The sequence below is a fragment of the Mastomys coucha genome, unplaced genomic scaffold (assembly GCF_008632895.1).
Source record: "Mastomys coucha isolate ucsf_1 unplaced genomic scaffold, UCSF_Mcou_1 pScaffold5, whole genome shotgun sequence".
NCBI lineage: Eukaryota > Metazoa > Chordata > Mammalia > Rodentia > Muridae > Mastomys > Mastomys coucha.
In genome coordinates, this window is record NW_022196911.1 from 98,098,357 (window position 1) to 98,120,856 (window position 22,500).

General features: G+C 50.5%; 1 protein-coding gene across 1 annotated transcript in view; it reads right to left on the minus strand.

The window, feature by feature from the left end:
• The window catches only part of Mpp3 (membrane palmitoylated protein 3), a 29,454-nt gene extending 8,962 nt beyond the window's left edge, over window positions 1-20,492 (minus strand). The window contains exons 1-13 of the mRNA XM_031352824.1: window positions 20,151-20,492; window positions 19,013-19,137; window positions 18,652-18,770; window positions 18,350-18,427; window positions 16,990-17,070; window positions 16,602-16,739; window positions 13,986-14,067; window positions 11,671-11,756; window positions 10,585-10,659; window positions 7,027-7,223; window positions 3,327-3,391; window positions 1,369-1,389; window positions 805-846 (exon numbers count right to left, since the gene is read on the minus strand). Coding sequence (XP_031208684.1) covers window positions 805-846; window positions 1,369-1,389; window positions 3,327-3,391; window positions 7,027-7,223; window positions 10,585-10,659; window positions 11,671-11,756; window positions 13,986-14,067; window positions 16,602-16,739; window positions 16,990-17,070; window positions 18,350-18,427; window positions 18,652-18,770; window positions 19,013-19,037 — 1,009 coding nt within the window. The 5' untranslated portion in view covers window positions 19,038-19,137; window positions 20,151-20,492. The remainder of the gene's footprint in view (window positions 1-804; window positions 847-1,368; window positions 1,390-3,326; window positions 3,392-7,026; window positions 7,224-10,584; window positions 10,660-11,670; window positions 11,757-13,985; window positions 14,068-16,601; window positions 16,740-16,989; window positions 17,071-18,349; window positions 18,428-18,651; window positions 18,771-19,012; window positions 19,138-20,150) is intronic.
• Window positions 20,493-22,500: the final 2,008 nt, after the last annotated feature.

Here is a 22,500-nt window from a genome sequence, read left to right on the forward strand (position 1 = left end):
AAGTGAAAAGACAAATGGCATTGGTCCTAGGATCCTCCAATAAAGATCTTCTCCAGTTAGCTGGGCATGGAGGTAGGGCTGGGTGCCTGGCTGCCCAGCCTTCTACCCTGGATGGCTAACTCGGGAAGCATGCTGATGTAAAGAAAGATCAGCCCCCACATCCAAAGACTGGGAAATGCCCTGAAGGACAACTGGTGACATTTTAATAACCACATTTAAGACAATAGACTTGTATGCAAAGGAAATGTCCAGGATTTGATTGCTATCCTGAAGTTGTGTCACAGGATGTCCTTGTCCTTAGGAAGTACAGACTGAGGCGTTTAGGCATAAAGGGACAGGATGTGTACATTAACTCCCATGTGACAGGTGGCAGAAAAGGAAATGAGAAAGTATCGGTGTCCCCAAGTCTCTCGGGACCCATCCAGGAGCTCTCTGATTCTGTGAGCTTAAAATCACATCGAAATAAACACTGGGAGACATGGGCCCATCTTCTGTGATGTTTAAGGAGGAAACAGAAACCCCGTCACCCGGTGCTGGGGGGGAGGTTCACACTGAATAAACTCTGATTAAGATGATGAAGATAAAATTAGTGTCAACACAGCGCTCCGGGTCTCTCTCCAGCTCTGCAGCTGGGCGGGGCCTGGGCCTGAGTTGGATGCAGCCTTCTGCTGGCTGACTGTTTGCAAGGAGAGGAACCCCACCCCTAAAGCTCAGCAGCCCTTGACGGATTCCTGGGGCTTGGATCTCAGGTTCCGGACCCTGAGCCTGGGCTGGGAGAGATGCTGGAGAGAGCTCGATACTCACCCACATAGTGTCCTTTGAAGTACCCATCACAGTCACAGTTCTCTGGAAACCAAAGAGTAAAAGGGGTGTGTCATGTTGGACGCATCTCAAGCCCAAAGGGCCCCAGTCCCCTAGGTAACCGGACGAGCCCTCTGGGATGATCACCCAGGGAAAGCTCTAGAGAATTCAATCTCTTCCCTGCCACGGGATCAGAACTTCTGTTTTGCTCCATTCTCCAAGCATAGGTAGGCCCCATTGACTTTTCCAGCCCTTGGTGGGGATTCTGGACCAGGAAGCCCCCTCCCAGTCTTTCTGGGTCCCAGATTGGGCACAGGAATAAGATGGAAGGCCTCAACCCTCAGCCCTGTCTTCCTGTTTCCTGATCTTACCTAGCCCTGGGGTTCCAGCATCTTCCCTTAAAGCCAGACACTCGGGGAGGGGCCCTATGGCTTTGAAGCCCATTCCCACCTCACACGTCTGGGCACAGACACCCAGGTGTGGGGAGGAGAACCAGCCCCTCAGCCCCAGCTGCTCCTCAGAAAAGGGGCATCACTCATGAGCACGGGGGACAAACACCAGGCCTACCTTTGTCACAAGGCTGATCATCTGCAGTTTGCATAAAAGACAGATGGGACAGCGTTAGTGCAGGGAACCAGGAAACCCTGCGGCTGAGAGGCAGCTACAGCCTCAGCAGCCTGAGGAGATTTCCATCTGTCCCGTTCCCCTGCTCCAAGGAGCCTACGATCTGAGCGGCGATGCGTGATTAAACCCCCAGCCCTGTTCTAATTAGTCTTCCAGTGTGGGGCTCACTAGCAGCCAGAGAGAGCTAGCACATGGTCAGTAGAAGTGGCCTCCTGGTTGGTTTACTCAGCAGCCTCTTCGGGTGAACAGCAGGCCTGGAAACGTGGTCCCTGGCAATGGCTGACGGAGTGGAGGGAAGAGTCCCACCCTGTTCCCCCTTTCCTAGAGTTTAAGACCTTCTTGGAAAATGCAGGTGCCTGAGGAGGCCCCTCACTCAGGCATGAGCCAGCAGCAACAGAGGGTAGGTTCTAGGAGAGCCCCTCGACTCTAATCTGAGAGCTGTTCACAAGACCTCTGAAACCCAATGTGGAAGCTCACACACGAGCCTCCATGTTCCACGTGGGGAATGAGGATGGCAGCCTTCCCACCTCACAGGGCTACTGATGTGTTTGTAAAAAGATAAAGAGAAGGGAGATATGTTCTACGGAGGTGTGGTGAGGTATGGGTGGAGGGGGGTGCCTCCACGGGCCCATGCTGAGGCATCCCTTCCCCCTGAGGGACCAGCTCTATTCTATAGTATAGAATAGAGCTCTATAGTATAGAATAGAGTTTATTCAGGGCATGACGAGAGGAGTCAAGAAGGTAGTAGAGACAGAGAAAGGCAGAGAGAGAGAAAGAGAGTAGAGAAGTAGGGGAGTAGAGGCCAGTCCTGAGCACATTGGCGGGGGGAGGGACAAGAGGTCAGAGCAAGAGAACAAGAGAGCGAGGAGGGGGCCAGCAGCCCCTTTTATAGTGATTCAGGCATACCTGGCTACTGCCAGGTAACTGTGGGTCGGAGCTTAGACAGAATGCTAACAGTTGTGGTGACCCCAGGCAAGACAGAGGTTATGTCTCAGCAGAGAGCACCTTGTGTGTATGAGGTCCTGGGACTGGTCCTGCTACTACCAATCAATCATTTTTAAAAATTCAAAAAATAGAAGGCAAGGCATTAGGCAAGCATGTTTTCAAGGCCAGGCACTGTACAGAGACGAATATCAGATAAGCGCTGGTCACCCAGCTAACTCTGTTTCAGCAAGAATCCCTTAGCATGCCTCTAATACTACACGGGACACCCTAGAGAACAAGTTGTGGCGATTTCAAATTCAAGTCTAATGAGTGTCCTCTCGGTTGGAACCTCCAAAAGATGTCAGAGAGGTGCGAAGACCAACCTTTTGGCTTCTCCGAGCCATACTGCACAGAACTGTCCTGAACCATAGAGGGTCGTCCAGCCTGTGGCCCAAGGTTTGGTGGAGGATACATGCATTGGAATAACATTAAGACAAACTATTATCTACCAAGTTCTTACCTGAGAACCACACAAGTTACCAAAAAGAGTCTCAAAAAATTCATAATGGTTTAAGGAGTTTTCCAGTTTTATGCTGGGGTACATCATAGCTACCTTACGGTGCATAAGGCCATGTATGGACAACCCCGATTCCCGTTCCAGGTCAGCAAATTTTAATATTCAAGTTCAAGGTGTTCCTTGGGAAGCTAGCAAGAGCTAAGCATCTTCTTCCAAACACGAACACCCACAGCGGTTTGCAGACCAGGTTGGAGCCGTGTTACCATGCTCTCTATAAATCCCAACGTAGAAGTTCCTCGATAGGACAGCTCCCCTCCCATCACCCCCTCTGCCTTTTCTCACCTTCTTCTGGAGGTCTACAGGCTCAGTTGGGGCCTCTGATGCCCCTCCCACCAACTCAACATAGGCTTCTCTCCCCCTCCCGCTTCCTCTCCTCCACCCCAGCTGTCAGTCTACTCACAGAGGGGCTTTTTGAAGTTCTGGGGGCTTGGTATGGTGCCAGTGGTTCTCCGGTAGCTCAGCCGCCTGCAGGGACACAAATGGACACCATTAGCCGGGTCAGAGGACTGGCTGAAGGGAGCCTTCTAGAAACTTGGGAAAATCAAGGCCTGACTCCCAGGGCTGGGCATACCTCAGCAATGCCAAGGACCTCCTGCTACACTATGAGTTCTGGATAGGGAAGGGGGACACTTTCACATGACCAACTTATTAGGAGAAAAAACTGAGTCTCCTGCCCTGCAAAAGGCTTGTCTGTCCCAAGACAGCCACACAATGGAACTCTGGCTGATGCCTCCAGTCATCCTTGCTGGTTACGCTACCATGGCTGACTCCTGAGGCAAGGAGATTCTTCTCCACCCTGACCCTGCCTCCCCATCTCTGAGGAAAATGGAAGCTAGCAGGCCTTTCAGGAAGGGTTATTGGTCAGAAGTGACCATATCCAACATATACACTCATTGTAGGGCGTGGCCTTCCCCAGCAGTATCCAATACGGTCGTCAGACAGGCAGTCGCCCAGGTCTTCCTGCTTCAACCATCACCCAGAGGCGCCTGCAGCATCTAGATTCCACATTTCTAATAGAGACAAGAGTCTGGGGAGATAGCTTGGCTGGTAAAGTGCTTGCTGTGAAAGCACGAGGAATTCTAAAACTTTGATCCTCAGCACCAACCATTCTAAAACAGCGAACCAACTACTGGATGCTGTGGTGAATACTTATAATATACCAGTTTTGGGGTGGCAGAGACAGGCTGGTCTCTGGGGCTCACTGGCCATCAAGACTAGCCAAAATAGTGAGAGATCCTGTCTAAACATAACGTAAGTGGAGAGTAATCAGGAAGCCAGTGAATGTTAACCCTGGCCGCCACATGCACGCACGCATGCACACACACACACACACACACACACACACACACACATACATACATGCACCCACACACAACCAACTGCACAGGTACACACATACACACACACATACACACACACACACACATACATACACACACACACACACACAACTGCACAGGTACACACATACACACATGCACAAAATAAATAAAAAGCACAGATAAGAGATTGCTCCCACTTCTTTAAGACAGTGAAGCCTGCAAAGCCAAAACCACAGATGGAACTCGTGGTCCCTGAGGAAACGCCAGCAATCCTCAGCCTTCAGAGTCCCCTGGGATACCCGTGAGGACACTGACCCAAGATCAGCCTGGCGTTTCTGCTTCTGTGCGTTTAGGGTAAAGCCTAAGGGCTTCCTACTGCAGACACCCCAGCCTAGAGTTCACAGCAAGAAGACCACTAAACGGGCTGAACCACCCATTGCATCTTGCCACCACTGAGGTCTGACAACTACCGCTGTATTCTGTACAGTAAGTGACGTGCAGAGAGCCACAGCCCTCAGGGGAGGTGGCACACTTCTATCTGACCCACACTATACCCCAGAATTTACTCTTTAGGAAATCTAGCCTAAGAAAACATGAACTCTGAAGACTCTCCCATGTGCACAATCAGCACAGCAACCTGTAAGAGAAAAAACAAAAAACAAAAAACAACAACAAAAAAAAACGAGTCCACCTGAGGGGGCACCACAGGGAAGAGCTCAGGCATGACCCTGCTTCTGTGAAGCCTTCCGAAGCCTTCCGCGCATGCCTGGACAAGGGCATGCATGCCTGGACTAAGGTGGATGCTCCTGGGAGGAGATCACACCAGCCACCTTTACATGAAGTGTGTGTTGGGAGAAGGCCTGGTTCTTCCTCTGCACTGTGAGCTTCTTCAGAGCACAGCGAGGGTTCACAGCAGGGCTAGATGCCGAACTCAGGCGCCAAGTGTGCTGGCTTGCACCTGTGAACCCAGAGCTCCAGAGGCTGAGACAGAAGGATGGCCATGAGTTCAAGGTCAGCCTAGATTACAGAGCAACAGCCAGTCTCAGTACTACTACTACTACTACTACTACTACCAACAACAACAACAACAGCAGCAACAATAATAAATGAATAAAAATGGCCCAGGGCTGGAGAGATGGTTCAGTGGTTAAGATTACTGGCTGCTCTTCCAGAGGACCCAGGTTTGCTTCCCAGCATACACATGGCAAATCACAACCTGTAAGTCCAGTTCTGGGAGATCCAGCGCCTCCTTCTGACATCCCCAGACACCGCATGCCCATGGTGCACATAACATACATCCAGGCACACACACACATACACATGAAACAAATAATTTTTGAAAGACATATAACACAAGCCAAAACAGTCCTAAGTACTGGCAGCTTCTGGTCAAGTATGCATGCCTAATGAAATATTACATAACCATTATGATTATAAATGAGGACTCTAAATTTGGGAAATGCTAATGTCAACGTCCTAATTTAAAAAAGGTTTTTTGTGTGCAACACACACACACACACACACACACAAACACACACATAGAAAGCACAGAGGGACATACATTGTGTTCTTTGGGCACAGGCAAGACTTTGGGCAATATTCCCCACCTAGTCTCTGTCTTCTGAATGCTTAGCGATCTTTCTGTTATTTATATTATAAGGCAGCATTGTTCCTGTGACCATGAGCTCCACGTTTGCAGACCCGGCCAACTACCGCTTAAAAATATTTGAGAAAAACAAACAACCTGCGCCTATACCAAGCGTGTACTGACTCTCTTCTACTTATTCCTACACAATACAGTGTGCCAATCTGTCACACGGCACTTACACTGTGTGGGTGACTTAGTCACTTTTTTATCACCCTATGACCAAAGCCATAAAGAAAGAGTTTAATTTGGGGCTCACAATTCCAGAGCGTTAGGGTATATGCCCATCGTGGTAAGGAACATGGCAGCAGGCAGGCAGGCATGTGCTGGAGCAGTGCTGAGTGCTCATATCTCAATCCACAAGCACACGGCAGAGAAAACTCACTTGGAAGGGTGTTGGCTTTTGAAACCTCACAGCCCCACCCCCCGGTGACACACCTCCTCCAAAAAGCCCACACCTTCTTATCCTTCCCAGACAGTTCCACCAACTGCAGACCAAGCATTCAAACATCTAAGCCTATGGGGACCATTGGCAACCAAACCGCCACAATAGAGCATCCCAAAGCATCCAGAGAAGAGTCATAGCAGTGAGAGGATGGGGAAGGGATGGAGGAGCTATATGCAAATGCAACACCATGCTATGCAAGGTCCTTAAGCACCTCCTGATTTTGGACTCTAGAAGGTTCTAGAAGCAATCCTAAAGTATACTAAGGGACAACTGTATACATTAACTTAGTTCAAAGTGCAGCTGGGACTAATGGGACTAGGGAGGCTGAAGCAGGATTGCAAGTCAAAGCTAGCCTGGACTACAGAATGAGTTCAAGGCCAGCATAGGCAACTTAGTGAGACCCTGTCTCAAAAAATAAAAGTGAAACAGAAGGCTAGGAGCTAGAGTGCCTGCCTAGCCAGGTTCTAGATTTAGAGTCCCAAACAGTGAAAACAAAAAGTGTCCATACATTTATTTAAGTGTCAACTGTCCATCTCACTGGCTATAGGGCCAGAACCCACACACAGACACAGGAACAACTGTATTTACCTCAGTGGACTCCCCGACAACAGAGGTGGCAGAGACCCAAGGGGTTTCCACGTACTTGGACCACCAACCACCCCATGGCAGTAGGACCCCATCCTACCTCTCCTGGAACTGCTTGGAGGGGATGAGGCCAGCTCGAAGGTTAGTGTCGCCCACTCTCTTGGCCTGCCACCAGGTGGGGTCATCTTGGCTCACCACCTCCAGGACCTGCCTCCGCTGAAAGGGCAGGCCAGCCTCCTGGCAGGGGATGGCACGGTCCTCCCGGGGGTCATAGTGGAAGAGGGCACGCATGAATACCTGCATGGCAAGGGCTGCAGTGAGGGGACCCTTCTATACAAGGACATAGGCCATGCAATGACAGCGGCCATTCATAGTGAGGTCCCAAGAACAGAAAGCTAGTTAGAGACAGCTTGCATTTGTTTCCTAGTGTTCTTCCTCCACGGGGGATATTCACAGGTAATGGAGCAATGAGTGGCTGGGACATGGCTCAGGGGTACAGTGTGCTTGTCTAGTATGTATGAGACCCTGGTTCCATCCCTGAGACCCTGGTTCCAGTCCCAGCACCAACACCAAAACCAAATAAACAGTAGGCAAAGGCGCATTGCGCATCGGATGCAGGTCTGACAACCTGAGTTTGAGCCCCCAGTTTCCTCCATTTTGGAGAAAACTAATGCTTACAACTAGCCCTTGGCTTCTATGTGTACAGTGTGGCATGCACACGTGTGCATGCGAACGTGCACGTGTGCACACACACATACACTTAATTAAAATGAATGTAAAAAAAAGAAAGAAAATGTATTGACAACCCCCACATCTGACTTTCTCTGTGCAACCGAAGCATTTCCTGTGGACCGATCCACCATGCTTAGAGCCTCGGCTACACTAAGTTAATCCTGGAGACAAAAAGCAAAGGCAGGCACAATTTGTAACTGCTATTATTATTACTGCATGATGAACTCAGAGTACCATCGAGGCAAGTAAGGACCCCAGAGGTCCTCAGAGGAAGAAGCTCAGATGGCAACAAAACCATTGTGGCCAACCTTGTCCTCCCATAGTTCCGACACCTCCACTTTGTCCACCATGTTCTTGGCCGTGTCTCCTCTCTAGGGAAGGTGCGGCAGGACACGGATGGAGCTGCTTCCTGTTTCCTGGTTCTCTCGTCTCCCAGTGCTATCAATTGATTTCACGTATTCTGGTTCTAGACTATACAGGCCCATTATTTCAGTGGCAAATAAAAAGAGAGATCAAGCCAGGCGATAGGGGCGCATGTCTTTAATCCCAACACTTGGGAGGCAGAGGCAGGTGGATTTCTGAGTTCGAGGCCAGCCTGATCTACAGAGTGAGTTCCAGGACAGCCAGGGCTATTCAGAGAAACCCTGTCTTGAAAAAACCAAAAAAAAAAAAAAAAAAAAAAAAAAAAAAAAAAAAAAAAAAAAAAAAAAAAAAAAAAAAAAAAAAAAAAAAAAAAAAGAGCGAGAGAGAGAGAGAGAGAGAGAGAGAGAGATCAAGGGTCACCTTCACACATAACCCGTGTGAGAGTCCCTCATGTGCCTAGAACAAAAGATTAAGCTAGTGCAATAAGAACTTCCTGGACCTCTGTGGTAGGGATAGGTACCCTCACCCAGATACAGACACTATAGTGCAGTGGGTAGCTTCCCAGATGTAGCAGTGGGTGAAGAGGACTGGGCTAGGGGACAGGGTACCACACTCTCTTCCTGTAGCAAGCCTACAGGATGCTGGGCTCTGATTTAATCACTGATGCCTTGGGATTTAATCCAAGGGTGCCAGGAAGAAGCAGTCATGGAGAGCTTGTTCCTTCACTGGCTGCAAAACGAGAGGCCGGTGAGTCCTTCACCAATAAGGCACTGAGAGCTGCACTGGGCCGGAGGCGGTCCTGGGCCTTCTTTCAAGCATTCAGCACAGGGTGGCAAGGTTGGGGTTGGCCCGCTCCCTTCCACCCGGATGGAAAGTACAAAACTCATTCAGTTTCCCTTTCTGCCTTATGCTCAAGAACTTGAAGTCCAAATTCAGTATGAAATCAAATTGACACCATCCTGGCTATCCTCTGGTTATTATTTTTTTAATTATTTAATTTATTTCATGCCCATTGGTGGTGTCTTTGCCTACATGTATGTTTATGTGAGGGTGTGAGCTGCCATGTAGATGCTGGGAATTGAACCAGGATCCTCTGGAAGAGCAGTCAGTGCTGAACCATCTCTCCAGCTCCTCCTCTGTGATTCTTAGTAATCTCCTACCTGGGCTTCTACAACAACCTCGCTCTGTGCTTCCTTGCTCCTGGCTTCCAGCCACTCCCCTTTCCTCTAGGAGCTATACAGAGAGCTTTCTGAGAGCATTGTGGTAGGATCAATCCCTTCCCTGAGGAACAAACAGGAACACCCCTAACCTTTCACCAAGGCAGGACAGATGGCTCAGCAGGTAAAGGCACTTGCTGCCACACCTGATGATCTGAGTTCAATCTCTGAAACCCAGACTGTAAAAGGAACAAACAGACCCTTGCAGTTTCTCTTCTGACCTCTATGTGCGTCCTGCGATGTATGACCCTGAACAGCCAATAAACAGGACTTCTCACCATCATGGGGCTGTCTCTGGGGCTTTGGGGTGTCCTCCCATCCCCAAGGCTGTACCACTTTAAAGCTGGCTGGCTTCAATGGCTAGCACCTGCAGCCTGTTGCCTAAAGACCTACTTCCTGCAGCGGCTGAGTCTGCTGGGCTCTAATCTAGCAGCCAGGAGCTACAAAAGAACAAAGCTCCCCGGGCCTGGTAGGAGTTGATGTACACATCTCCCCAGCTCTTGGCTAGGAACAACAACGAGCATGTTCTGATCCTAAAAGCCAGTTCAGGATTAAGCACCAGGCACCCTCGGTGGGTGGTGACTTCTGGGTAGCATGCTCTCTGTAGGACTGCCTGCCCTTCCCCTCTCCTCCCTACCCATGCAGCCTGGGGTCACACTTCCCACCAAATAAATCGTCTGTCTTCAAACCCTTCTGCCAGCCAGGGACACCCAAACCAGACAAGAATGGTGCCGAGCACTTCACAGCTGAACTCGAGCGATACCCCTCCCACCTGACCCTCAAAGCCCTACTGCACTGGCTCAGATGCCCCCAAACATGTTTCCCCACCGCAGGCCTCCAAACCCCTGTCCAACAGATGCCTTGGCCTGACCTCTCTGAGGCTCCAACCCTCCCTCCCTCTAGCCCTCAGCACCCCAATCCAAAATGCCTCTGAAACAGCTCTGGCTCTGTAGACTCTTCCAGATCACACGCCACACAGCAATAAACCACTGTGGGACAACCTCCCTTTCCACAGCAGAGAACCCAGCCCAGAGAGGTCACCTCCAAAGGTAGGCACAGCAAACGGCCAAGCTAATAGCAGCTACCACACTTGTCCGGAATTCAGGTCCTCGGGCACCTTCTCTTCTCTATGCCCAGATTTCCTACGTCAATTACAGTAAGCTTGTACTTTGTTAGCACGCCATGTAAAATCCTGTTTCCAAACAGCAGGGTACGATGAGTCACTTAGGACTATGAAAGTCCTTGGCTGGTGATGACAGGTGACTAGGGCTGGATGCACAAGCTGTTCAGATGTCTTTGCCCAAAGGCTGACAAGAGCATGCTCCGGGGAAATCACCTCCCCATACCTTGCTCTCTTTGAAGCGGTCTTCCTCCTGTGTGGCAGGGATGATCTTGAGGGTGATGGATCCCTGGGATTGGGCCTGCAGGGAAAGGGAAACAGAGGCCCATGGGCTTTCCAGCCCAGGCCTGCAGGTTTCAGTCTCACTTCCTTTCTCCCACGCCTAATAATGGATGGGTGTTGAGAAGGAACTGCAGACCGGCAGCTTCCGCTCCTCCACTTTGGCGGGACTTGCTAGGAAGAAACTGAGTGTTGCAGCTGGAGAGATGGCTCAGCGGTTTAGAACCCTGACTGCCCTTCCAAAGGACCTGAGTTCAATTCCCAATATCCACATAGTGGCTCTGTAAGTACAGTTCCAGGGACCCAACACTCTCACACAGACATACATATAGGCAAAACACCAATGTGCATAAAATAAAAACAAATCATATACATGTATATATATGTGTGTTATGTATATATATACATACATATGTATGTGTGTATATATATGTGTGTGTGTGTATAGATAGATAGATATCTAGACAGAGAGACAGACAGACAGATAGACAGACAGAGAGGGGGAACAGCCTGACTATCACTGATCTTGTTGGCATCACACCCACAACCACCAGATGTTAGCAAAGTCAGTGGAAGATACCCCAAGGATGAGCCTGTCACAGATACAAAGGTGCTCACCACAATCAACATGCTGCCTCATCTGTCCCAGAACAGACTATCATGTGTTCTTGTTTTTAATCCCCCAATCTTTTCACTGTTATAAAGTACTTTACTCTTCTTCCATGCTAAGAACAACCAGGCACAAGTTGAAAAGCCCTTTCTCTCCCTAAATTGCCTAGGAGACTGAAAGTCAGCTGGGCTAGGATAAATCCACGGCTTGGAAGGGTTCCCAGGCATAAGACCTGAGATGAAGGAAGAGGAAGGGCATGCTGAAGAGAAGGCGGGGAGAGGGGAGGAAGGTGAACTAGAAACCATTTTGCTTGTCCCATCCTCACACAAACTGGGGCAGTGGAGGCAGGTTAGCCCTGGCTCTGGGAGGGCCCCTGCTCTGGGTCTCTGAGGACCTCCCTCCCTGCAGGTATGCTATACAGACCAGAATTTGGCTGATCTCGTCTGGACGCTTGTGCAGGACAGTGATCCCATTCACCTCTCGGAGCTCGTCACCAACATGGACCAGACCTAGAAGACATGGAGATGGAGGTCAGCTCAGCACTAGAACGGTTCTGCCACTGGACTTGTGCTTCTGGGCACTGGGAGGTCATGGCAGGGCAGATTCAGGTCTAAAGATGGGGAAGGCTGACAGACACTCAGCACTGAATTCAAACCATTGTCAGGGAGGTCCCCATGTATGGGTACATCTGAGAGCCAGGCGCCTGAAGCAGTCACACCACAAGGAGTAACAGAGCCAGCAAGCGCACAGAGGGGCCTCAGCATAGACAGCTGCATTTCTTCTGCCTCATTCTCTGCTTGGTGTGTATGTGAGTGTGCGTGTGTGTACGCAGGTATATAGATAGATAGGTGTGTGTATACTTGTGGGCACATGCATGTGCACATCTCAGGCACCACCCACCTTGTTCTTTGTGACGGGGGGTGGGGGGAGGGCAGGGGGACTTTCCTTGGGATCTGGAATAGCTGATCCGACACTTTCCTAGCACTGGGATTACAAGCTTGTGTGAGCATACTTGGGTTTTTACATGGGTTCTGGGGATCAAATTCAGGGCTTCATGATTGGGCAGCAAGCACTTTACCATCTGAGCTGTCTTCCCAGCCCGTCTCTTTACTCTCTTGGACTGGAGACACACTCCAAGAATGCCTTTCTTAAGTCTTAGTAAAGAAACTTAAAGGCATCAGTACATGTGTGTATGTATATGTATATATATATATGTATGTGTTCATGCATGCTTCCATCCATCCATCTACCCATCTACCCATGTTTCTATCTATATACCTACCTATATATCTATCATCTATGTGAGTGTATATGTATAAATGTTATGTATGTATATATGCATCTGTATATCTATCTATATACCTACCTACCTACCTATCATCTGTTTCTATCTATCTATCTATCTATCTATCTATCTATCTATCTATCTATCTATCTTATCTATCTATCTTGACTCAGGTGGCCTAGCTGACCTCAGACTCACTCTGCAGCAGAGGATGACCTTGAACTTCTGATCCTCCTACTTCTACCTACTGGGATTACAGGTGTGCACCATCAGGCCTTATACGCAGTGCTACAGATGGAACTCAGGGCTCCATGCACTCTAAAGATGTGTTTATTTATTATATGTAAGTACACTGTAGCTGTCTTCAGACACCTCAGAAGAGGGCGTCAGATCTCATCAAGGATGGCTGTGAGCCACCATGTGATTGCTGGGAATTGAACTTAGGACCTTCAGAAGAGCAGTCAGTGCTCTTAATTACTGAGCCATCTCTCCAGCCCCTAAAATATGTATTTATTTTTATGTATATATGAATGATCTGTCTTCACCCAGAAGGCATCAGATCCCATTACAGATGGTTGTGACCCACCATGTGGTTGCTCGGAATTGAACTCACGACCTCTGGAAGAATAGCCAGTACTCTTAACCACTGAGCCATCTCCCCAGCCCTGCTCCATGCACTCTAAACAAGCCTCCTACCAAGCTGTGCACCCAAGCTAGCTTTATTTACTTGAACAGGTTTTTGCCCAGGCTGGTTTTAATCTCTTGTATGCAAGGAATCATCCTTCTTGAACATCCCTTCCCCCAAGCAGCTGAGACTATAGGCACAAGTGCCACCACACACAGCACTACTTAGCCACTGCTTTCATGACAAGTGTCCTGACATACTTTGGCCTTTCTTTGTTGCTCTGAGCAGGCACTGGGCCAGCAGCGGCACCATCAACAGTGCAGATTTCTGAACCAGTCTATCAGATGTTACCGATACGCTCATTAGAGTTTGGGAAGTGAGGTCTCCTTCCCCAGACCTGGAAGGGAACATCCCCCTCCGCTGAGAGGCCCGCCTACCAGACTTCCCATGCACTGATGACTACCAACTTGTTTTCTACCCTGACTAATCTGGGCCACGAATGTACTCCTGTCCACAGCAGCTTCACAAGGGGATGAGGCTACCGGAGGTGACAAGCATCATCCCCATCCCATCTCAGCTAGGAATCTCCAACGAAACCCCTCCTCAAGCTTGAGGTTAAAATCTTCTGCCGAACATCTGAGCTCTTTCCTGATTGCCCATGAGAACCCCAAACCTATTAGGCTTCAATTAAGTTCTTATTGACCTTGGGACCTTGAGAATCCCATCCACAAATCCCCAAAGCAAAAGCAAATCCCACAGAGGCTACCCTAGAGGTGGGGACAGAGGGCCACCGTCTCAGCCAGGCTGACACCCACAGGCTCCACTCACCGCTCCGATCTGCCGCACCCCCTCGCATGATCCTGGCCACCACGACAGCCCCCGAATGCTCATCCCTTCGGATAGTGGCACCCTGAATGAGAGACAAGAACAGACAGGCTCTAGCAAGGCAGCCTCTATTTAACTTACAGTTTTCTTCATTCTTCCCTCTGATACCCCAGAAGATAAATCTGTGGAGACCTTCCCAAGGCTGAGGACACCAGAAGACTGGGGGTGGGGAATAAGCAAAGCTCCATACTTTACAGTTTACAAAGCACAATGCAATGGTCCATTCTGCTCAAGGACCAGGCCTCCTGCGTTGGGTGTGGTGGCACATGCCTGCAACCCAAGCATTCAGGAGGTAGAGAATGGAGAATTAAGAGTTCAAGGTCAATCCCAGCACTTGGAAGGCAGAGGCAGGTAGATTTCTGAGTTCGAGGCCAGCCTGGTCTACAGAGTGAGTTCCAGGACAGCCTGTCTCAAAACAAACAAACAAACAAAAAAAAGAGTTCAAGGTCATCCTCGGGTACATAACGAGTTTGAAGCTAGCCTGAGCTATTTGAGACTCCATCTCAAAAAGAATAATAATTAAATACAGCTAGTGAGATGGCTCAGCTGATATAGGTATCTCCCACCAAGTCTGAGTTCAAATCCCCAGGACCCACCATGCTGAAGAGAATCAGTTCCCACAAGTTGTCCTCTGACCACCATACTTGTGCTATGGCAACACACACACACAAATAAATGCAATTAAAAATTTTATATAGATAAATAGTACATGGAGGACTGGGTATCCGAGAAGCTAAGCATCTTCAAAGGCATCCTCATGGAACAGGGGGCGGGGCTTTCGATGATGCTAAACCCAGTGTTTCCCATCTCATCACAGCCCTTGTCACTTGCAAAGACATTTAATAATGAGGACAGTACGTGCTAGCGAATTCTCAACCTGCCTCGAGCCAGTCCCAGTGTTCCTGGGCCTTCTGTTACTGCCAACAGGAACCAATTATGCCCCCACAGAGCACCAGGACCAGGATTTGGCCCATGAAATACAAAGAGATGGTTTTACAGATCCTGATTTCCGATAGCAGGTATGTACCAGTCCCATGTCCGCACAGCCATGCGGGGGGTGGGGGGAGAGCCAAATGCAGACACCCCAAGACTGATACCCAACTCAACCACTGACTAGAACTTCTGTGGCCTCAGCAAGAGCATCCCCTTGTGCTTTCTGAGCCTGGCTCCTCTAGGATGAGGAGGAGCACTAACTTGAAAGGTTGTTACAAGGGTCCCATGAGGGAAACACATGTCTCATGTAAACAGTAGGTGTCCGATGAATGTTTGTCATGTGTTACTGATGATCCATGCAAACATGGATCATTTCACGTTTGTCATTACAGAGGTCATGCTGTTCTCAGCACAGAAGACACATTCTGCTGACTACAGAGGCTGCCCCCTGGCCTCTAAAGTTCCTACATCACTGTACATCACGTCCTCCTCTCTGGATCAACACCACTCCTAACACTGTGAACACACAGGAGGGCTCCCAGGCTGTATGCCAACGCTACGGCACAGGTGAGGAAGCAGGGGCAACAGAGACATCTTCATCTGTTGGGAGACATGGCTCACCCATTGCAGGGCAGCTGGGGGAAACTGGAACCAGAGAATGCCAGCTCTGAGGTTCTCTGAGGCAAGGACTAAATTCTCTGCACGTCCCCCACTTCTTTCCATCTGATAAATAAACTCCCTCTCTGCTCAGTCCATCAATGCTGAAAGCAGCACAAAACCAGAGCTCATCTGTTAGCCTTTAGGAGAGCAGCTGCGCCTACACTGCCTCAGTACTCAGAGCTAGAGCAGCAAGCTCTGTCTACCAAAGATGGAGTCTGCATTGGAGTAAACATCTCAGGCTTCGAGGTGGGGCCCAGGTCTCCTCTGTAATCACTCAGCTCTTCATGACAAAGGAATAAGCACACGTTGCTTTTAAAAACAGGGGCTGGAGAAATGGCTCAGTGGTTAAGAGCACCGACTGCTCTAACAGATGGTCCTGAGTTCAATTCCCAGCAGCCACATGGTGGCTCACATCCATCTGTAATGGGATCTGATGCCTCTTTTGGTGTGTCTGAAGACAACTACAATGTACTCATATAAAATAAAAAATTTTAAAAACAACAACAACAAAATTAAGCTGTCAAAAACAAAAACAAACAAACAAAAAGATGCCCGGCAGTGGTAGCACACGCCTTTAATCCCAGCACTTGGGAGGCAGAGGCAGGCGGATTTCTGAGTTCGAGGCCAGCCTGGTCTACAGAGTGAGTTCCAGGACAGCCAGGGCTACGCAGAGAAACCGTCTTAAAAAACCAAAAACCAAAACAAACAAAATTAAGCTGTAGGCTATATTTAGCCCTTGGATGGAATCTGTTAACTATGACCATGGTCACCCTAAATAGCCACACATGTTGTTTGCTGCACAAAATGGCTTAGCCAGAAGTGAGAGACACTATTTCCACTCAGGAAAAGAGTGATCTAGCAAAGAAAGTGGATGTCATTCACTGTGAATTCAGGTAGGGTACCTTCCTGGTTTTCTGGGTTGAGGGTGAGATGCAAAGGAATGTGGGGGGACAGAAAGGCACATACCAGGGGCTCCTTATTCTTCACCAAGCGGACAATCTTCACCGACTCCTCTTCAAAATCCTCATCGATATTATCGGGCAGAGGGGGCAGAACAGGATCGAAATTCTTCTGGGCAACTGTGTCGTGGACCATGAGCACAGCCTGCCAGGAAAGCCAGAGAGAAGGGCTGGCTCTATGCCCTCACAAAGTTAGAGGTCCTCAGCTGGGCAGGGGTAGAGAGGGGCTCCTAGCTCCTGCCTAAGACACACACACCCTCCCCCAGGGCATCTCTCAAGATCCTTCACACAGATGCCTCCGCTTCTCCCCCTCAGGACTCCAGCTCCAGTTCTCTCTCCACCCCCGTCCCAGGAGACACAGCTGTGTGGGTGTGCAGGGACTGTGGCGTGACTACCCTGAGGTGGGGGGTGGACAGCAGCTGCAGCAGCTCTCGCTCATCACTGTGCACGGAGGCAGCCTGCAGCTCCTCCATCACCTGTAAGAGAAGGAGACAGGAGGCTGGGGTGTCCCTTGTGGGAACCTGCGGGAATCCCCTGAAGGATAGCCCTCTTCCCTGGGCCTCAGATGCAAGGATCCTCTCAGAAATGGCTGAAGCACCCAGAAACATGTTACACTGGCCACTCCAAGACTGGTGGGAGCTCTGGGGAAATCAAACCAGGGGCCAGAATGCACTCACATACGTGCAGTACGTATACCTTCTGCACATATATGTATACAGTGCAGCTTTATGTGGGTCTTCTCAACAAACTGGATACCATAAGCTCTTTAATTTTGCTATTTAAGGATGGGGCCCAGAGAGATCCCAGATCTTACCCAGGATCACAAAGCTCACAGCGGCACAGCAAGAATTTAAACCCAGCCTTATCTGGCTGTGCCATCTGTGCCTCTGACTCTAGGTTATTCCACGGATGAAGAAATTGGGGCCGAGAGGTTAGGCGGACTTCTTTAAGGTCACACAGCTAAAGGCAAAATTGGCAGTGTAGAATCTGAGTGATGGAACCCTCTCTGAAAACAAGGTCCAAGGTCTGCCACAGACTATACCACCCCCCGCCACACACACACAGGGCCATCTTCTGGCCTGAGGCTCTCTGGGAAAGAGGCCAGCTAACTACTTGGATATCAGGTGATCTATGTAGGAGTCAGTCTAAGTCAGCCACCAGGAGAGCTAAACCAAAACCCACAAGGTCCGTGAGGAGTCAAGAAACCAGAGCCGGTCAGCAGAGACACGCCACGGGTCCCTTGAATTCAAGACTTCATGCCAGCCTCTCGAAGCCCAGACACAAGGCACTATCTGACCTACTAATGTCACCATTTCTTGGAACAGGTGGGGAGCTGCTGATCGGATCCAAGGCTCTCATTTTACAGCTGAGGGAACAGGGTTGCTCCAGAACACACGGTCAGCAGGAATCACTATGTCTCCTGGCCCAGTCTAAGGCTAACAAGGCCCTCCTTGATGCCAGAAGGTTCAGGAAAGAGTAGAATGAAAGCGGACTGGACTACAGCTCCGCCATGCAACACCTGCCCAGCATGTACAAGGTTTCAGGTTTGATTCCCAGCAACACACACACAACACACACACACACACACACACACACACACTCTCTCTCTCTCTAATGGGAGAGGAAGGGGAGAAGCAGCCCCTCCCTCTTCATCCTCAGCCTCCCAACTTCTGATGTTCCCAGCCAGGCAGTGGTTAGAGCCTTTTCTGGGCCTGGAGCAGTGCTTAAGTCAAAACATTAAAATCTGCGACTTACATCTTCAGCAAGGGCCATGGCGCTGTGTAGGACTGGGGTTGGACTCTGCCTCTCATAATAGCGGAGTTTCTCGTGAATCTGCAAAGACACTTGATTTCTGCTTTACCCCGAATACCACAGACGGCCCCCTGGGGTTGTGGTGACACCTAGTGCCACCGGCTGGGTCCCCTCCATAGCAGCATATTTGGAAAGCCCTGCCTAATGAGTTAAAAAACCTTCCTGGGGCAGGGGAGTGGCTGGGATGGCACAGGAAGAGCCTCCCTAGGGCTGGGCTGGGGGTTGGCTGAGCCATCGGGTTTCACCTTCATTAAATAACTAAGGCTCTTCTCACTGAAGACATCTCTGAGGAAGCCCATCTCCTCCCTGTGGTTGGAGTCAGGCCTGAGCTGAGAGGTGAGGAGTGCCAGGGTCTCATGCAAACCTGAGGAAGAGGTCAGAGAAACAGTGGGACTTCCTGTCCCTGAGAAGTCTCACACCCAACATCCCCATCCTGCCTTGACAACGTTCACCCTGCAGGCTCAGGTCTGCAGGGTGGGCCGGCAACAGAGCAGAACCAGCAACACCATCCAGGCAACACCATCCACCGCACTGGTCCTGCTTATGGTTAGGTTTTCCCCAACCCTGGGAGGCCCAGCAGGTGCAGCCCAGGTTGAGGACACTCACCCGAGTCTTCAGACAGTACTGGCATGCCTGTGCCCAGCAGGTCCCCAGCTGTCCCTACAGTTTGTGTGGGTGGGAGAGGAGTCTTTCAGCAATGAACACACATCACCTGGATCTGCTTGTGACCTCTGTGAGGACAGAAGAAATAAGACAGGGGGGAAAAACAGTCACTTTTTGGGGAGGAGGTTGGGCAGGGAGCAAGAATTGTTGGGTGCCCCCAATACGCTAAAGAGGCTGATATTTTCTGATTATGCATAAAACCTTAAAGGATGAACATCATTGCACCCATTTTACTGAGGAAGAAACAGAGGGGGGAGGGTGTCCCTAAGTAACTTTGGAACCAGAATAGGTACTCAGATCACTTCTTCCGAACTGACTGACCTTGGCAATGCCAAAAGTCCCCCTGCTTGTGCAGGATGCTCTCGACTACAGCTCTGCCTTCTCTACTGCTGTCTTCCAAGAGTGCTTGCTCAAGTCTCAATATCCCTTCAACAAGTACCTGGTTAGGGCCTACAAGCGCTCCCACCGCAGACCCCACCTCTAGCCCCCAACCCCAAAAGAGCCTCCAGTCTGAAGACAGAGATGAAGAAGTGAGAGCAGAGTTTCTGTTCTACCGGAAGCAGGTACCCTATCTCAAGAGCTCCCCTCCCCAGGTGCTCTGTAGCACGTGGACCTCAAAAAGTCCTCCTTCAAGAGAGGGACAAGGACTCATGATTCATTCATTCGGCAGACATGGAGCTAGCCCGCTGCGTGGAGCACCAGTCACACCGGAGGCAGAAGAATGGTACCCGGCCCCCGCCCCCACGCAGGGCTCACCCCTCGGCGGCTTCCAGCTGCGCCCCCCGACTGTCCCCCGATCCCCCCACTCCCGGCTCCAGCGGCTTTCCGAGAGAAGCTGGGAGACAACCCCCCCGAGGTGGCCGGGGGTGGGGGGAGGGAGCTGGGCGGGCGGTATCGTGGGATGCAGAGCGGCGGGAAGGAGCAGGGCGCACTGGATGCGCGGGCGCCGAGCAGTGAAGGGGACCGCGGGCCGGGACCCGAGCCCCCGCCGGGGAGGGTGGGCCGCGAGGCTGTGGCGCACCCGAATCCCCGCCCTCCCGCCGCGCACCAGGTCCCTTATGTGCCACGCGCCGCTTCTTACCTCGTCGCGCCAGGATCTGGGATCGGTGACCCGGAGCCGCGCGGGAGCCACCAGCCTCCGCCGCTGCTGGCTCCGCCTCCGCCGGCCCCTCCCTGCCGCGGCGCGCGGGGTCGGGGCAGCGCGCACGGGCGGGGGCGGGGGCGCGGCGCGGACCCGAAGGGGCGGAGCGCGGCCCCGCAGGCCCCCCTCGCAGCCCCCGCCCTGCGCACCGGTTCCCCGTGGACACCTGCTCCGCTGAGAATCCGATTTTGCAAACATCGATTGAGAGCTCCGCAAGTGCCAGGCACTGTGCCAGGGGCTGGAGCTTCAAAGCCAATCGAGGAAGAGAGGCTGCACTGGATCATTAGCGAGCCGAGCAGGGGGCGGGGGTCGGGAGGGAGAGGGGGGTGTGCAGCGGGCAGCAGCCCGGCCAACCCGTGGCAACAATGCTACGTGCTGCGAAAGATTTATCGGTGCACGCTGCCCTGGGGACAGGGAGGCGCGAGGGAGGAGAAGTATGACTGGGAAGAAGGCAGCTGGATGCTGCCTGCCTGGGTGGGAGGGGGTAGGGCTGAAATGAGAGAGAGGAAAAAAAAAGACTCTAGTGTCCCCCCCACCCCCGCTTCACCGGTGTGTGTGTGTGTGTGTGTGTCAGTGGCTCTGGAATAGCTGACTTCTATTGTGCTCCTTCTACCCCCATGTACTCCTAGGATTACCGATTATTAGCCCCAGATATAGAACCAAAATTATTTCCTCTCTTCAGCTGAGGAAACTGATGTGTATGCAGGAAGCAGTAGAAAGGTACCACTGTGTGAGCGAGTGGGGGTGGGATGGGGAGGGGCCGGGGATTTTAAAAGAAGAGACATGGTCTGGTGGGTGTGTCCCCTCCCTCCAAATACGGGATCAAAGGACATCACAGTGCATACTAAGCCCATTAAGATACACATGTCCCAGAGAGGTGGGCAGCTTGCAAGGGACAGGCAGGCTGTAAGAGGGCAGCAGATGTCACCAAGAAATTTCCCCTTATCCCTCAAGCTACTCCAATGCTCCTCAGATTGTGTCTGTGAGTCATAGGAGGCGTGTGGGGCAAGTAGTATCCGTCTGCATTTCTGATAGGCCCGCAGAGATGTGATATAGGTAGACAGAAAGCAGGCCCCATTCAGAGTAGAGAAAAACTAAGAAATGGTTTGTCTTGGTTAGGGTTTCTACTGCTGCATTGAAACAGGACGACCAGAAGGCAAGTTGGGGAGAGAAGGGTTTATTTACTTGGCTTTCACTTCCATCTTCAGGAGGAAGTCAGGACAGGAACTCAAGCAAGGATGGAACCTGGAGGCAGGAGCTGAGACAGAGGCCATGGAGGGGTGTGGCTTATTGGCTTGCTTCCCATGGCTTGCTCAGTCTGCTTTTTTATAGAACCCTGGTAAGCGGGGGATGATACCACCCACAATGGGCCCAGCCCTTCCCCATTGATCATTAATTGAGATCCTTACAGCTGGATCTTGAGGCATTTTCTCACCTGAGGATTCTTTCTCTCTGATGACTCTAACTTGTGTCAAGTTGGCATACAAAAGCAGCCAGTACCCGGTTTTTTGTTTGTTTTTATTTTTTATTTTTGGTCTTGAGACAGGCTGGCCAGGAACTCACAGAGATCCACCTGCCTCTGCCTCCTGAGTGCTGGGATTACAGGCGCGTGCCGCCATACCTGACCACAGACCTGCTTTCACTGGTGCTGCTTAAACTTTGACATTTCTGAAAAGCCAGATGATGTTTTCTTTACTAGAGAACCACCAACAAAAGGTGTTCAAACAATGGTTTTGTACATGGTGTGTGTGTGGAGAGAGAGAGAGAGAGAACTCAGTTCCTACATCACACAATATACAAATTGAATTTTTAAGAGATACCATAAATATAATTAAACTAATACAACTCCTAGAAGGAAACAATATATTTAAATACTGGTGTAGGCTTTTTTTTTTTTTTTTTTTTTTTTTTTTTTTTTTGGTTTTTCCATACAGGGTTTCTCTGTGTAGCCCTGGCTGTCCAGGAACTCACTCTGTAGACAGGTTGGCTTTGAACTCAGAAATCCACCTGCCTCTGCCTCCCAAGTGCTGGGATTAAAGGCATGTGCCGCCACTGCCTGGCTAGGCATAGATTTATTAGAAAAGATTTTTAAACAACTGTATAAATGGACTGCATAAAAATCTAAACTGTGGGGCTGTAGAACAGCTCAGCGGGTAAGCGCGCTCTCTGGTGGGGCTGGAGAGATGGCTTAATGGTTAAGAGTGCTTGCTGCTCTTGCAGAGAACCAGGGTCCTGTTCCCAGCACCATGTCAGACCACTGAACAGCCTGTAACGCCAACTCTAGGAATAT